Genomic DNA, 16203 nt, shown 5'->3' on the forward strand with positions numbered 1-16203 from the left:
AAAGGGCGGTCAAGCGCATCTGCTGCCCCGCCTTGCCACAGGCCGCCCAATGGGAACCGAGCTGCGGGGCGGGCCTGCCAATAGGGGCTGAGGGGGCGGACCCGCGGCGGGCGTGAGGCTCGGTGGAGCGGCCGCGGCCGTGGCAGGCTCTGCGGGGAGGTATGCCGGGGTGGGGATGAGGCGGGCGGGGCGCGGGGCCGCCCCTCTGCGGGGCTGGCGGTGGCGGCAGCCGCAGTAGCAGCAGCAACAGCTGGCGGGGCCGGGCCGGGCCGGGCCTCCTCTCTCAGTCGCCCTGGGGCGGGGGAGGGGGTCCCCGGCCGCGCTTCTCGCCCTGGCGCCGGTCTCGCCCCGGCTGTGTGGGGGCAGTGGCTTGGTGGGGCCTGGCCGAGGAGTCCGGCCCGGCCCGGCCCGGCGCTTCGTCTAGCCCGGCGCCTGGCCTGGGGGCCTCCATTGCCGCTGGGCTGGGGCTGGCGGGCACTGCGTGCCGCCTCTTTCCGTCCGCCTAGTCGTGGCCTGGCCGTGCGGTTCGGGTTTGTCGCCTCGCTTTCTCCGCGCCCAGCGGTCGGTTGGGTTGTCTTGGGGTGTGACTTTGTGCCCCGCTGCACAAGCCGCTTTTGTGCCTGTCCGTGATGGATAAAATGACTTCTTGCCCAGGGCTTGAAAAGCCAACGCCCTGTCAGCGCTGATGTCCTTTCTCAAGACTTGTGTTTCCTATGCCACGGGTAAAAAATAAGCCATCTAACTCCTACAAAATAATCTCCCCTCTTTGACCAAACTGTCTCTTCTTGCCCACAGGCTGCTTATTGATCGTTTATATTTGCACAGAACAGCGTGCAGTTGGAGCCTTAAGTGACGCCTAATGCAGCTGGTTTAGTGGTAGTACAGCATAGGTTGTTTCATAAACAAAGCAGGGGTAGGAAGAGAACTTAAAGCCATAAGAAGTTAAAATTGTGTCCCACCTGCTATGTCTTGCTATTGCCCAAAAGGCAATATTGATGTTAATACTGAGTCTTTCTTCTTTTAGAAGTGCAACTTTATGCTAAACCATTTTTCTGCACTTCAAGGCAGAAAAAACCAACCAAACCACCAAGACATTGCAGGCCTGTCACTTTCACTTTTTTCTTTCCTGGTAGTTATTCTTAGTCCTGGTTGTTTTACCATCTCCTATTTTGCAGAAAAGATTACTTTGGTTCTCTTGTGTTTTGACTTGCTATGCTAATCAAGCTTATTCATTTTAGTCTGCTTTCATGGTAGGGGTCCTTCATCTTCCTGAGACTCTTTAGCAGCGTCTGTGTGTGGTGCATGGTAATTCTGTGACAAAAATACGACCCCAAATCAGGGAGAAGAGCCTTACCTGAGAAGTGTGTGAAGTATGGATTTAAGCTACTAGGGTCTCCTGTTGGAAGGAAGCTGGGCACAGGAAAGCACAAATGCTGCTAGCGCTCTCAAATGAGGCTTGGATGCAAAAAAGCTTAGGAACCTTTTGTCTTTTTCAGCTTATGGAAACTTCTTCAGGGTACGGATGTTCCTTTCTACTGTAGAAAAGGTGGCCTGGTAGTCCACCGTGAATTTGTTTTGACATTTGTCACTTTGGTCTTCGTTTTGCCAATTTTCTTTGCTGTTCTGACACTTCTCTATATTGCCGTACCTTCCACACACATTATTTTTGTCAAAGTTTTTTAATATAGAACCTTCAACACAATCAGCATGCACCTGAGTAGTCTGTTTAATCTCAAAAGGTAGTCGATGAATTTATTTTATATGCAACATGGAAAAATAAATTACCTAAGTTTTCAGTCAGAATTAATGTCACACCTTTCTGTATTGACTAATGATTCTAAACTTGTTGGGGATCCAAAATTCAGTCCATTTCTGGCTTCATTATAGTGACTAACTTCCGAAATACTGGATTTAGTGCTCCTTAAGAAACAACATGTAGGGGTTTTTCTCCCCCCTACTATTATAGTTCTTCCAAGTAAAGGTGAATGAAAGATTGCCAGCCAGGTGCTATAGCTCCATATGATGTTTGTGTGCTAGCTAATCAGAAGTTATGGCACTGTGACTGCTTATCTTTTTGTAAAGATAAAACACATCCTTTTTTTTATACTGTCTGTCAAGATGAAGGATTAAACCAGTTCTAGCAATGGAGCCCTTTCTACACCAAGTGAACCAACTGTACAAATATAGAATTGAGACTAAGAGGAGGTGATTTACTGAAAAGCTACAAAGCATGTGATGCAACTGAAGAGACAAATGGATTGATGTTTTGAGTAAAAAATAATGTAATGTGACTGGCAGACTAGATGACTAAGAACAGCTAACTAAATCTGTTGTGTTTTTTTGCCTAGTACTCAAGTAAGGATGCCTTAAGAAGATAACTATGGATAAATATATTAAAGTGCGAAAGATTGGAGAAGGATCCTTTGGGAAAGCAATTCTTGTCAAAGCTAAAGAAAATGGCCAACAGTACGTTATTAAAGAAATAAACATCTCTAAGGTGAGTGATTATTAATAATTACTGATCCATTCTTTTTGTATTTCTGTTCTCAACAATCATTATTTTCTTCTGAAGATGTCAAATAAGGAGAGAGAAGAATCAAGGAGAGAAGTTGCTGTATTGGCTAACATGAAACATCCGAATATTGTCCTGTATAGGGAGTCATTTGAAGGTAAGATTAATTAGTAGAGTAGAACCTGAAGTAATGATAGTAAGTGACGGTCTGTGCACTACTTACTGCATTTAGTTTAAAAGTCTGTGTGTTTTTGTCTCTTTAATCAGTCTTTTTCATGCTTTTGTTACTTATTTCGGTTCTTTTTGGTTGTGGTTTTTTCACAATTCCCCTGCACATTTAAAAATAATAGTAATTTTTTTAGAAGTGCAGCAATTAAACAGAAATGTTCCTGTGTCTTCCTTACATGCATCAATTTTGGTTGATGCTTAAATGAAAGGGTTATGTCCTCTTGTTTCTCCAGAGTGTAAGTCTCCTTGAATACTTCTGTATACCCTAACGACTTGAATGCTTGTGTATGTTAAATATGAGTATGGGCTAAATTTGGGTATCGATAACCTAGCAAGAACAATTTTATCTCAAAGTCTGTTTTCTTAGAATGCAGTCTTCAGTAATTGCAATTGTATCACTGCTTTCAGAGCTGGAAAAATAGATGGGACTGTTTACTCCATCAAGCTATGAAGGAAGGAGAATGTAATTCCACCTTGTTTTCACAAGTGTATGTCTTGGGATATGAACAGAACAGATAAAAGATTCTAAAAGCCTATCCTATAGGTTAAAATACTATTAAGCTCCCCCCCCAAATATTATTTAAGGTACTGTTTAGGGACACTGCTCTTTTCTCCTTTCCTTCCTTTCTGTTGACTTTCATATGTCTTTTGATTGGCGGCTTTTATTTTTTTCTGTTCATTAAATTAGAATTTTGTGACCTAGTCATATTGCACAGCCGTGGTCGTCTGGTTTGTAAATCCACTCTTCTGTCTTCTCTGCAATAGAGGCCTGTTCTGTAAGACTGCTTTTTTCTTTTTTTTTCTTCTTACAAGGTAAATTCTGTAATCTATACTTCACAAGACTTCATGTTGCATCTTTATTGCTAAAGCACATGGACTTTTGAACATACTGATTTGGTTTATAAAAGAGAATTATTTCAGCAGCAGGTCTGCAAGAAGTCCAGACTCCTAGAATAATCTTTTAAAATAATACTGATTATAAAGCTTAACCAAGATACAAACAGCTGTAAGCACAAAAGAAAAATCCTGGGTTTGATATTTTGAAAGACAGATTTGAGAAGCGTTCTGCGGGAGTGAAATTTAAACGACTTAGATGATTTAATTAAATTTGACTCTATTTAGAGTTTAAGTGCTATGACTAACTCGTAAGAGTTTTTCTTTTGAGCAGCATGTGATTGATTTTATGCATTTATTCAGCTGTTCTCAAAATCATGCTTAATATGCGAGTAGTGTAGTTCCCATGGTTTTGGTAACCTGCAGTTTGCCTCTGCTTAATCTCTTTTTTCATCAGTAACTGGAAAAGGTTGCATTGGGGAACAAAACTGTATCTCTGTATGAAATGTATTATATATGTTCATACCTCCTAGTGGAAACTTACATAGGATTTTTGGAAGCCTCCTCAAATTTCATTCAAAAATGAGAAAATAATTGTTTCTGTTTGTCTCTGAAATGAACTGTATGTCTGGTATGAGAGCTGATGATTGTTCCATTCTTGCATTTCATGTGAGTAATACCTTGTCCAGGTAAAACTCCAAGAAAGAATTAGGCAAATAGAGGCAACTACCTAAATTAGAACTTAAGATCTCTATTTTTAGGGTAGGGGATCTGTAGGATGTTTGAAAGCAGGTTGAAGAGTGGTTTTATATTGCATTTATAAAGTGACACCTTTAGTTTTGTAGTGGTTTTGAACCCCAGTTTGGGGCATTGGTTCAGCAGATGTCATTTCTTTCTCTCCATATCAAAATAGCCCAATGTTACCAGAAATGGGAAACTTATGTTGTGGAACTCAAAATAATAAAAGCATTTTTGCTTGAAAGTTGAAAAAAAGAACTAATAAATTATATCTGAAGCTGCATATGAAAAGGTTACTTTTTTTACTTTTTCTGTGACTGCAGTGAAGATATTCAGAAAGTTATGTTAAAGATGGGTGTTTTCTTTTCTTTTTGAAATACTTTATGTTTTATTTTACAGAAAATGGCTGTCTTTACATAGTGATGGATTACTGTGAAGGAGGAGACCTATTTAAAAAAATAAATGCCCAGAAAGGAATCTTGTTCTCTGAAGATCAGGTAAGAACAAACTGCTGCTATAGTGTTTTGTTGCATACTTCCTCATGAGTTTTAAATCATTTTGGTTCAGTTTGGTAGATGTGGTTGCTTAATGTAAGGGGAGGTTCACAAATTGTGATTCTCGTTGCCATCAGTCACAGTACTATCTTAAAAGAAAATGTAGCTAGATATGGTGGGAGTGTTATTGGGGTTTTGTCTGTCTGTGTAAGATGCTTTAAAAAAAAGTTGGATCTCTTGCAAAGTAAACCAAATCTGAGAAATGAAAAGTACTGAAGGACAACATGAATATTTTTAAGCCTTTGACCTTTTTTTTTTTTTTTTTTTTAAGTCATAATGGTGCAGGATTTTTGTTTTGTAATACTGATTTTAATTTATCAGAAGTATAAAATAACATACTCTGTAAGTATAATAATACAAAATACAGCAATATGAAGTTGACATAATTCAAAAGTGTATTTTTCAATTAGAAAAAAAATTAATATTGTATTGGAAGTATACCAGCAGATTTTCTTTTTCCATGATACTGGTTATAAAGTCATTTGTACTGTGGGAGAATTTGGAATAAATGAGAGGATTTAATGTACAGATTTGATTAAATTAGGTGAAAATAGATTATGTAGGATTCAATTTTTTGGTTAGAACTGACATATTATAAATTGTGTCTATGCTTTTGTGTCTGCATCCAATAAGATCTCAATTTACCTGTGGTTGGAAAGGCTTAGTATATTGGGTGTATTGATGGTATTTAGAATAGGGTAATAATTAAGTATTTTGGATATAATCTGTAAAACTTTTAATTTTTCTAATCTGGGCTCACTTTTACAGGAAGAACTTAAGGTGGAAAAGTTAAAATTACACCTTGCATTATACTGTAATTTTGACTTGTGTGTACTTCTAAATTGGGAATGTGAAACCACTTTTCACATGGAAAAGTTCTTGTTGTTAGTCACTTTTTGATATTGTGATTTTTACAAATTCACAGAAAAAAATGGGGTTTGTTGGCTTGCTTATGATCTTCTAGTTATATGTTGTTGGTTGCTTTTCTCATTGAAATCTGCTTTGTACTATTTTTCTTTTTAATGTAAAATACATAAAATTACTGTATGATAAAATAAGTGTTTCTGTAAACATCAGTATCGCATTCTAGGACTCTCGGTTGACTAACTGACTGCAAGAGGACTTACCGTATTGGTTACAGCAAAAGTAAAATCTTTAAGATGCAGGTTCCATATCTTAAACATTTTAGCCAATCAAATTCATATTGCATACTTTTGTTAGGTTTATAATATGTAATGAAATTAGTAGTCTCAGGCTTAATATCTAATTTGGGTAATAAGCATATTTCATTGAAAAGTCTGCATTATAGTGACAGTACTGTTAAGATTTTTAGTTATTCTACGGTACAAATCTTGAGTTATAATTTTAAAACTGATTTTTTAATCTTCAGTTATGTAACTGGGGAAACTTTCAGATAAAGATGCTGACATTGCATTTTCTTTTACACATAGATTCTGGATTGGTTTGTACAAATCTGTTTAGCACTAAAACACATACACGATAGAAAAATCTTGCATCGGGACATAAAGTCACAGGTATGTAGGTAACTATTTTTTAACTGAATTTACTTCCAAAGTGATTAAATTCATATCTTGCTAGTGTAAATTGGCAAATTAGAGAAAATGGTCTTCTTACATAAACACTTCTAATACTGGAAACGCTTTTCTTCAGAATTGTCTGGAAGAGGTTTATATGATATTTGTACAAAGAGATGAGACTATCTGATGAAGCTACTTGAGTGTTACTCATATGTTTATGTGTGGGGACAGAAAAGGTTATGTTTTAGAATGTATTATAGTGTTTAATTTTGATGAAGTAGGACTAGAATAAGTTGGGTGTTTAATAGTAGTCAATAACACTGTTGCTAGCGACTTCAGAGTGATTGAATGGTAGAAAACTTTATTCTTCCCAAAACATGTTGAGAACAAAAAGTGTGCAATTGTATGAATGTTTTAATTAACAGACTTCTTAAAATTTCTATATCAAGAACATATTTTTAACCAAAGATGGAACAATACAGCTGGGAGATTTTGGGATCGCCAGGGTTCTTAACAGGTAACTCCTTTTTGATGCTGTTTTCTCTGCCTTAATTTAAATTGCTTTGATTTAGGAAAATGCAATCTACACGCTTCATGTGACTTGTTAACATTCATTCTTTTTTTTCTTAGTACTGCGGAGTTGGCTCGCACTTGCATAGGAACGCCATACTACTTATCACCTGAAATATGTCAGAACAAGCCTTACAACAATAAAAGGTAGTAATAAGCATTTTATTAAATGTTTTTGGTAAGAAGAAAGTGAGTTCTTTTAGGAGTCTAAAGCTATTCTATTTGTATCATGGTGAACAGCTGTTAGTTCATCTCTTGGCCAAGAAGGTATTGAGTCTCACTGTACAGGTGGGACCTTGGTAGGTCTGTGCAGTACAAAGTACTGTGATGCAGAGATGACTTAGCTTAATGCTCTGAGTTCTAGATCTAGCAGTGTTCTTAATTATGGCTCTGCCTTTGTCTACCTGCACACTAGTGGTACTGCCTTAATTTATGCAGTATGAATGTGAAACTGTGTTAAGGATGAAATCACAAACACAGTAACTGGATTCTCTAAGTACATGCCTAGATAGGTGGCTCAGCTTGCTTCAGATAACAAAGTCATACAGATACTTTGCTTATATGTTTGCTGTCCTGGCAGTAGGCTGTTATCTGGTAACAGCATCCCTAATGTAATTAAAATGGTCATTATCAAGTTAGTCTTATACTGCACTAAGCTGCTGCATCCATTGCTGTGAGTGCCTTATACTAATTTCAGTTGGTTTCTTAAAAGATAAAAATTGTTGCAGTTCTTTGTCCCTCAATTTCTTCTACATGGGGTTTATTATCCAATGGCATTCTAACCAAATTCTGTAGTCGTGTAATGAGTGAGGGGAGGTAAGTCAATGTTAAACAGAGTACATTGACTTTAAGAATTGTATTTGCTGAATTAGGTGGTGAGTTTTGTTTGGGTTTTTGTTTGTTTAATTCTAAGACCTCAGGCAAATATATATTTAAAGAAAAAAAAGCCTTTGTCCATATTTTGTCTAATTTTTGTGATTGAAGTGGTTCAGATGAAAAGGTCTAAACAAAATCTGGACCCAAAATAACCTCATCTGGTTTTCAGGTTGGTCTTACTTTTGGTTGTTGAATTCTTTTTTTTGTTGGAATTTTGTAGTTTGGGGAGTGGAAGATATACGTACAAGGGAGCTTGTACATACTCAAAATACAACCTTTTGCTTTTCAAAGATAGACTTCACAGATATAAGTTACTTGGCAATGTACATCTAGAACTAATTCTTAAGATATGTTCTCTTTGATTTAGTGATATCTGGGCCCTTGGTTGTGTTCTCTATGAAATGTGCACACTTAAACATGCGGTGAGTAGAAAATTCTTGTGTCTTTAAAAGAATAGTGGATTCAAACAGGAATTTTTCCTGATGTTACACAAATGGATTTCAGTCGAGGAAAGGCTTTCATGGTGACTGTTTAAAATTGCCTTCGGCATTTTCATGTCCTTTTCCTATACTGACCAACATTTTCCATCTGTATTTTGGTTCATGCCAATCTCTCCCGAAATCTTAGCACTGTATATTTTATTTTCAATATAGGTTTTTAATGAACTGTGTTAGCTGGAAAAAAAATTGTTAGGTGTTGTAACAAATGATACTGTGAATAGTGTTCCTTTCTTTCAAAAAAACTTGACTTTTTCATTGAAAGTCTGAATTTGGACTGTTGGCTTTTGTGCAGGTGGATTAATGCGTTTCTGTTTAGAACAGAAAGAGTTCTTAGAAAAAAATTCCAAGGTGAAAGAGTTGTGTCATCGTCATCCCCCCCCCCCCCCCCCCCCCCCTTTTTTTTTCCCCATGTGTGTGTTTTGTTTTGGAAAAGTACATCTTTATCACTGATTTTTCAGTTAGGAAGGGAAGAAAAAGCATTTTTTTCTGTCGTTGGGGGGGGGGGGGGATTTTGTTTTTAATAGCTATTTTTATTAAAAGAAGAAAGATTATAACAACATGAAAATAAAAAAAAAAATTCATTTCAAGCTTTTGTAACTTCTTATTGCTTAGTCTTAGGCTTGTCTGTGGCATCAATGCTGACAATGTTGCCTTTCTGAGAGTTGATGGCAATAGGTTGTTTTCTGTGAGCTGGGTGATATGTACTGTTTTCTTTTTATTGTGCAAAGGAATTTAAATGGTGCACTTGGTTTTCTGACCTTAAGCTGAAGTTTAAGCATTCCTTTGGATTTAACCCTGAAGGAGTGTGAATGCTTTACATTTGAAATGTGGCTTTGCTAAAAAGGGCAGAAGACATGATGGTTGAAAGTGTTTGGGAGAGAGATCAAGCAGATAATTATGTAATTATTTTATCTTTAGTTATATTTCATTGTCAGTCTAGATCTGGAGGGAAATAATTATTTGTTAGCAAAATTTATACCTGTAGTATGAAATACCTGTATTGTGATGTATTTATAATCAGAACACTTGGCAGCAGATTTTTTTAAACTGATGATGTAAACTATTGATGGCCTTGAAAATTTGTTTTGGTGTGTTGAGGCAAGGGAAGATGTGTTGTTTTTTTGTTTTCCTCTTCATCTTTATATGCAGCCTTGCAGGTGGACAGATAGTAAGTAGTACGTAACTGTTTTGTTTCTTGTGTGATGTAGTTTGAAGCTGGCAACATGAAGAACTTGGTACTGAAGATAATCTCTGGACCTTTTCCTCCTGTTTCTGTGCATTACTCCTATGACCTACGTAATCTGCTGTCACAGTTATTTAAAAGGAATCCTAGGAATAGACCATCAGTAAACTCCATATTGGAGAAAAACTTTATAGCCAAACGGGTTGAAAAATTTCTCACACCACAGGTATGGCGTTAGTTTTAGTTCTAGTTTTGCTAAAAACACCACAGGACTTTTTCTTTATTCTAATGTTAATATACAACATGAGAAATTTGCGTAATGGTATTCCCTAGAGCTTTTATAGACACACTTTCAGTTGAGGAAAAAAGAGTTTTATTATGAACTGTAAAGAAAAATCTCAAATTACTTAAGTATAGTTTCCACAATTTAAATTGACATTTTCTTAAGTGCATTGTTTTGTGTGTTTTTTCTAGGTAGTGAGGAATTATGAGTGAGATGTTGATTTATTTAGATAAACTTTTTTTCATAAAATGGTGCTGTCAATGACTTCAGCATCGCTGCTTTATTGAAATTTCTTCAGTCCATTTTTTGTTTGGAATTTGGAATGGCCTGAAAGCATGTTCTATGAAATATTGCTAAGTAAACTAATCTTAAAATTTCTTGATGTTTAAATGTATTGTGTGTATATAACCTCGAAGAAGTTTCTTGCTATTCTGTTTAGAATCTGTTAATATCATTTGACCTCTATTCAGGTCCTTTTAATATAAATTTAATCAAAAGAGATCAAGATTAACAAGTGAATAATAGTACTGATACAAGGTAAATAAATGTAGACGGAGAAAGGAGAAGGAGGACATGAATGCAAAAGGAGGCCTCACTAAGTATAAAGAATTCTAATGGATTCTAACTCGCAACTAACGAAATTTCATGAGAAGGCCATATATAATTGGAATTTCAATTGTATATAAAATATATTTTCAGCCAATAGTAGTTCAGATTAAAGTCGCAGTGAAAGGTAAGATTCAGAAGTCTTTGCAGATAAGTTTGTTCTAACTTTGACAACAGCAGTAGTTTGATCTGATTTTTATTTCCAGTAGCTGGAATGGATACGGAATTTTATTTGGAGTTAGTCAGGCAAAGTATAATTAGTAATAGACTACAATCAGTTGATAATACTAATTGCTCCTATTGAGCATGAATACTTGCACACAATTTTTCCAACTGAATCACTAACACGTTTGATTTAGAGATGCTACCTAATCCTAAGAACAACAAAAAAACCTCCACAGCCAGAGAGCACCTTTTACTAAATGGTGCCAGAGGTGGTCATTCTGTGACACAGCTGTAACGCCTGTTTTATTTCAGTTTCATCCATGGCTGATGCTGTTGTCCTCTGCTTTACTTAGACTAAGCTTAAGAGATCTTCCATAGCTGACATCTTCAACATGTTGCAACTATTGCTGAAATCCTGCTCTTAAATGACAGAAAATCAGTCTTCCAGTTTTATATAAATTCTGTCTCAATTTTTATAGTTACTAAGTTACAGTAAAGAGTGGGTCTAAATTGGCATCAATTTAAAAACAACAAAAAAAAGGGCTTTTTGAAAGATGCTGAAGAGTTACTTTTCCTTTCTGTTATCATGGAAACATCACACTTCAGTTGTTACTGCTTACTACCCAAATAAAAGCTTCAAGATCACTGAAATACCTTTAGTAGGAGACTGTTTTTATGTGTGATTTCTTGCTTACAGAATCTTTTGATGACAGACTGTACAGGTTAAAACCTTTCCCTGCCATCATGTGCGGAGTCCTAAGTTCTGCACTTTGGTTCTTGGTGTTGTTTTTTTTCTTAACTCCTCAACATCATTGTAACTGACTGGTAGCCTCTAAGCAAATCAAAATAATCTGGATAGTTCAAGATTCTATAAAGACTATTCTTTAAAACCTTGGGGTTTAGCAACTATTCAGTTAACGTTGCTCTCTGTTGTTGTCAGAACGTTAAGTAATGCGTTCCTGGCATGCTCCATCTCTAGAAAGGTGGTCTGTAGTATGGCTATTATCTGTCTGCAAGTAGCTCTACTGTGGTACAAAAACCTCCTTGTTAGTTCCCATCCTTTAATATTCTGTATTGGTAGCACCAGTTGTGTCACTCAGATTCAGCAAGAAGTTTGAGAGCAGGATGTTAGAAAACAACAACATGGTGCTGGCTCAGTTAAAAGTCAGTCTCACTCCGTATCCTGTGGGCAGTGAACACTGGCCATGAACAGTGAGTGCCTGGTGAGACGTATAAGAACAAGGCAAGCGTACGTGACATTACCCTATAATACTCTCCCAGCCTTCATCTTTTTCTGTCTCAATTGCATCAGTTCAGGAAGCATCTTCTTTGGTATTTAGTCATCCTCAATAGATTTCTTGTCCATGAGCTTACCTGATTTCTCCTTGAACGTGTGTAAGATTTTATGATCAGTAAGGAATTTCACAGGTCTGCTACTTGTTGCAGAAAGCATCAACTTTGTTTATTCTAAACCTTCCTCCTTATATTCAGTTGTACCCCACTTTTTATATTGGTATTATCATTTGCTGCCCTTGTGTGTTTCTCTGCAAAATTCCATGTGGTATTCTAGACCTGTCATATTACATCACAGTTGTCTTTTTATAGGCTGAAGAGCAAGCTTATTTGTCCTTTGTACTGAATCTTTTCAACACTTTTAATTATCCTGGCTGCTCTTCTTTGAACCTTTTTCATTTCTACTACATGGTTTTTGAGGTGTTGGGTTCAGAACTACGTAACAGTATTTGAGATTACAGCCTATTGATGTTTGAATGTTCTTTGTCTTGACTCCATTTTTTTTTACTGCATTAAGGCTGTTTTCCACATTTTATGCTGATTTGATATGCCTGACAGCACACTGTATACATTGTTCCTAGATATCCACATATGTAGTAACCTTCCAGTCTTGAAAAGCATAGAGAAACTTAAAAACTAAAAACATTTTTAAAGGACAGTTTTTTTGACACAAGCTGTCTGAGAAATTGAAGTGAAATTTGGCAACTATACAGAAATCTGAAATAAACTATGCATAAACTATGCTGATGCTCACATTAACTTTCTTCTAGATTCTTAGTTAGCTCATAAATGAGGTAACGTGCCACCCAGAAGTCAGACTAAATTGCTTTTTTAAAATTCTTGCAGCAATTATGGAAAAAATGTTTGAAAATACTGAATCCAGCCTCATATTCATGTTAGTAATATTAAATTGAATACATAAAGTTGAATATTCATTTAAATATAAGTTACAGTAAATACTTTTAATTAGATGCTTACTGGGAGTGGCACACTTCTCTGAAAAGTTCTTTCTAGCTTCAGTCATAAATACTGTTGGCTAACTGTTCAACTTCTTGTTTAGCTTATTGCAGAAGAATTCAATCACAAAATCTTCCATAAGTTTGGACCACATGCTGCACCAGGTAAGTAAGCGTGTAAAGTGCTTTTGCTTTCAGCTCTGGCAAGATAGTGTATGTAACTTTGTTCTTTTATTGGTTTCGTTGTGTTCTTATACCTGATTCTAGAAGTTTCAGGAAAAAAGACAGGGGAGCTATTTTCCCCCTTCCCCTGGGGAGCTGGATGTATGTAGGGTACAAGTGATGCAAATACAAACTGTGGTCCTGTAATATTGTAGGTGTACTTTTTCGTCTTGTAGTATGCTACGCTTCCAATATTTAGGGAGACAGCAAAGACTACAAATACTGGCAATAATTTATATGTAGTTATTCTACGATTTTTTTTTTTCCCCCTTGCTAATGACAAACGGGTAATGAGAAATACCATTTTTTGTAAAAATGTGGGAGGTTTCATTACAGATTCCAGGATTAAGCCCTGACTTCAGCCCAAAGCAGTAGAATTTCTGCTACTGGTAGCAAATTAGATCATGCTTCATTTTGTCAAGATGGTCTTACCTTACTTCATTTTCCCGCATTAGTTACCCTTTTTTCCCTAGATTTTATTCCCCTTTATTTTATTTCTTTGTAATTACTTGAAGCTGTGGCAAGTACTTCTGTGTCTTTTGATAGTGTTGTGTAAGTGTTTCACGGCTGTCCTACTGTAGTAAGAGAGCCCTGCTAACACAGAATCAAATCCACGATATTGGCATATTTTCAGGAACTCTGCAGGGAAAACAATATCCCTGAAGGCCGTTGAAGTTCTTCCAGAACTCATCTTCTGCTGACATTAGTGTTGCAGGTTGTAATCCAATGTCGTTAGTGGAGGGAGGCCTGTCTCTCTGTTCCACTAGGAAAACTTCCCTGTGTCCATGACAACTGGATAATAAAAGCATGGCAGCTGAAATAAGCTTCAGTTCTCCAGTTTTAAGTGTTGAGAGTGAAAAGCTCAGGGGTTGTGTTTTGCTGTTTCTTATCAAGCATGAAATTTAGACACACTGTTTTGGACAACTGGCTATATTGCACTTAGGCATCAGCTCACGTGAATGAAATGTTAGCAGGTCACTCATTTTTCCTCCAGCTTTGCTGTTCCAAGACCTTGGGAATGAGAAATATGGTACACTGGCCAGCCTGGATAGCTGTAAAACACGTCTCTTTTCTTTTTTAGCTAAAAGGCCAGCTCAAGAACAAATACTGACTTCAGTTGCACCAGCTCAGAAAATTACCAAACCTGCTGCAAAATATGGAGTGCCTTTAGTAATCAGGAAGTCTAGTGATGCAGCTAAGAAGCCTAATGAGAAGAAACCATTGGCTAAATCTAGACAGGTAAGAAGCTAAGTTACTCAAATTGAACTGGTTTGCTTATACCTTATTTAAATGCTATGAAAATACTAAGCATTCCTTTTGAAAGTGTCTTTTATGTGGACACATGCATCTGCAGAGAAAGTAGTAGTAGTTTAAATGCTTGGCTTGTTTCATTGATATTTTTTTTTTTTTAGGTTGTTTTAATATAATGATTTTTTGAGGCTGCTCCTTAAGTTTAGTTTTTAATTCCACTGCTGAATTAGATGTGCTTTGCATGTTTTCAGTTCCTTTGTTGGTATTGCCACTTTTAGAAATATTGGAAGTCTGTCAGGTATACCAATATCATTGACACTGGATAAGAATCTTTGCATCTTTCTTCCTTGTTCAAAAATAATCGCAAATTTTCAAAACATAGAAAAGTTTTTTAGTCATTTTCTAATGTGTTGTCAGTGAGAGAAATTGTGTAATTGGAAGAGGAGTTTTCCAGACTTAAATTCCATGAGCTAATGAGAAATAGTCTTCTGTATACTTTTATACAGTACTTTTGATCTTCCAGTCATCTTCTCTGTACTCCTTATTACATAAAATTCTTTTTTTCTCTCTCTTTATTCCTTTAATTACTGCATGGCCAGGAGATGTTTATGATACAGCTAGTTTTGAGCTATATGCATGTGCCAGACAACTAGCAACCAAGAAGCTCCCACTTCATCAAGAGAACTAATTCAAATTTTCTTCTGAATAAGTAATATTTTTGTTGTTGCTGTTGTGGGGTTTTTTGTGGGGTTTGTGTTTTCTTTCTTTACTTCTCCCCGTGGCACTTTGGGGAACATAATACTGAGATCCCTATCCATCTGTCAAATTTGATAGGTGGTTAGAAAATTATACTTGAGATATAAATTATCCTTGCGGTTCAAAAGTTATCGGAGGTTTAGGGAGAAGCTAATGGATCACACAAGCCTTGTTCGCTTGTGATACACAGTTTGAAAAAGAGAGCAAGAAAAAGGGAATGCACAAACTTCTTGTGTGTCCTTATGAGACCATGAGGTTTTTATGTTTTAAGGCTTGATTGTGCAACCATCTGCTGGTTTGCTGCTCTCTATAATCGAGTTTCACCAGTTAGCACCAATCCAACTTGCATAGAGACTCAAAGAAGCAGGGTAGAGACTGAGGAAATATATTCTCGCTGCATGTAAGTAGTCAGTAATGCTGCAATTTTAAGACATTCTTTGTGTGGATTGTACCTAGTGATAAGGGGTAAGATGTAGGATAGAAACTGGCTACAGTAATAGACATTTTCTTCTCTTTGCTGTTTTTCCAGGGTAGTTTGAGTTTGCAGCAATCAACTGGCTTTTCAGAGGAGCATTTAACAATCATCTCCTTTGTTTAGTGATATTATGTTAACTCACTGTAGTTGAACTACATTGACTTAAGTCTCTAAAGGCTTCCATCTTCTGAAATACTTGAATTTAAAGTACTCATTTAATAGGGTTTTAGGTTGTCAAAATATTATGAAGTGCTCTGTGTTTTAGTATGGTCAGAAAAAAAATGCTTTAAAAGTAACTATAAGTTTTTTGAGAAGATTAGAGTAGACAGCATCACTTATTATGTATAGCTGCTTCTTTTCCAGGCATTCAATAGTGTCTTCATTCTCCTCTTCCATAGGTAACAAGAACCTTGGTTAGAGTTACCCAAGCAAAAGAGCCTGAAGATAACCTAATAAATCTGTTCTCCAAATAAAAGAGAATCTTAATATCTAGGGACCCTCAAAGACTTATAATAGGAAAAGATTGTTATGCAGAATGATATTGCCAGAGAAGAAAAATTAAGACAAAAGAGATTTAAAAATTACTGCCTTCAGCTTTCAAGACAGAGCTTTTAGTAAAGGATGAGCAAATATAGTAGCATTTAATTCTAGATCCTAGCAGTG

General features: G+C 36.6%; 1 protein-coding gene across 12 annotated transcripts in view; it reads left to right on the forward strand.

The window, feature by feature from the left end:
* NEK1 (NIMA related kinase 1) overlaps positions 1 to 16203 on the forward strand; it is a 52215-nt gene that overhangs the window by 1010 nt on the left and 35002 nt on the right. For all 12 annotated transcript variants that reach the window (XR_007510190.1, XR_007510192.1, XM_049834195.1 and 9 more), the window contains exons 2-11: positions 2349 to 2497; positions 2573 to 2669; positions 4712 to 4809; positions 6318 to 6401; positions 6854 to 6921; positions 7035 to 7121; positions 8218 to 8272; positions 9559 to 9759; positions 12941 to 13001; positions 14140 to 14297. Coding sequence is in view for 10 of the 12 variants with exons in the window: in XM_049834195.1 (XP_049690152.1) it covers positions 2381 to 2497; positions 2573 to 2669; positions 4712 to 4809; positions 6318 to 6401; positions 6854 to 6921; positions 7035 to 7121; positions 8218 to 8272; positions 9559 to 9759; positions 12941 to 13001; positions 14140 to 14297 (1026 nt within the window). In the remaining 2 variants the exon portion in view is untranslated. The remainder of the gene's footprint in view (positions 1 to 2348; positions 2498 to 2572; positions 2670 to 4711; positions 4810 to 6317; positions 6402 to 6853; positions 6922 to 7034; positions 7122 to 8217; positions 8273 to 9558; positions 9760 to 12940; positions 13002 to 14139; positions 14298 to 16203) is intronic.

The sequence above is a fragment of the Accipiter gentilis genome, chromosome 3, assembly GCF_929443795.1.
Source record: "Accipiter gentilis chromosome 3, bAccGen1.1, whole genome shotgun sequence".
In the NCBI taxonomy this organism is placed as follows: domain Eukaryota; kingdom Metazoa; phylum Chordata; class Aves; order Accipitriformes; family Accipitridae; genus Astur; species Astur gentilis.